The sequence below is a fragment of the Sinocyclocheilus grahami genome, unplaced genomic scaffold, assembly GCF_001515645.1.
Source record: "Sinocyclocheilus grahami isolate Dianchi unplaced genomic scaffold, SAMN03320097.WGS_v1.1 scaffold13869.1, whole genome shotgun sequence".
NCBI lineage: Eukaryota > Metazoa > Chordata > Actinopteri > Cypriniformes > Cyprinidae > Sinocyclocheilus > Sinocyclocheilus grahami.
In genome coordinates, this window is record NW_015515093.1 from 4,977 (window position 1) to 5,518 (window position 542).

Below are 542 nucleotides of genomic sequence, written 5' to 3' on the forward strand. Positions count from 1 at the left end.
AGAAGAGATTCTTTTATATAAAAAGCATTTATTACAATATTTATTAATACATGGAACAATATTAGACATTTTCAGAAGTAAACTCCAGTCCGTTTTCATAAACATCAGATGTATCCAATGATGTCATTGCATATGATAGGCTGTCGACTCCCCGTCTTCATGACAGCGCTGAACTGATAAAAGTCTGGTCCCAATTGGTGCAAACTTGTGTGAGACTGGTGAAAGAACGGTTTGGGGGCTTGAAATCCCACAGGACAAGACATGCGTTTAGTGCAAGCCTTTCTCTCCTCAACTCCCTTTGACATGCCCGCTAATTTCCGCCGCATGTTGACCAGAAAGTCCTTGGCTATTTTGCGGCTGGCGTTCGGCTTGAGTTCCGCAGAATCTGGGCACTCTGGAAGATCCATCCAGTTCTTAATAAGATCTGCAAAGCTGTTGTCCCCAAGAACCAACGGTTGCCTGTTACGGCCTCTGGTTAACAAAGACGTGGTCCAGTCCGTTGGGTCGCTGGCCTCAAACGATGTCCAGCGCTCCAGGCATGC

The 542-nt window shown here is 45.8% G+C and overlaps 1 protein-coding gene across 1 annotated transcript; it reads right to left on the reverse strand.

Annotated features, from left to right (window-relative positions):
• Nucleotides 1-11: 11 nt before the first annotated feature.
• On the reverse strand, nt 12-539 carry LOC107579058 (protein FAM212A-like; the record flags this gene model as incomplete). The annotated part of the gene is made up of 1 exon (XM_016264941.1): nt 12-539. A coding segment is annotated over one exon (435 nt), but the record flags the coding sequence as incomplete, so codon positions are not given.
• Between the last annotated feature and the right edge of the window lie 3 nt (nt 540-542).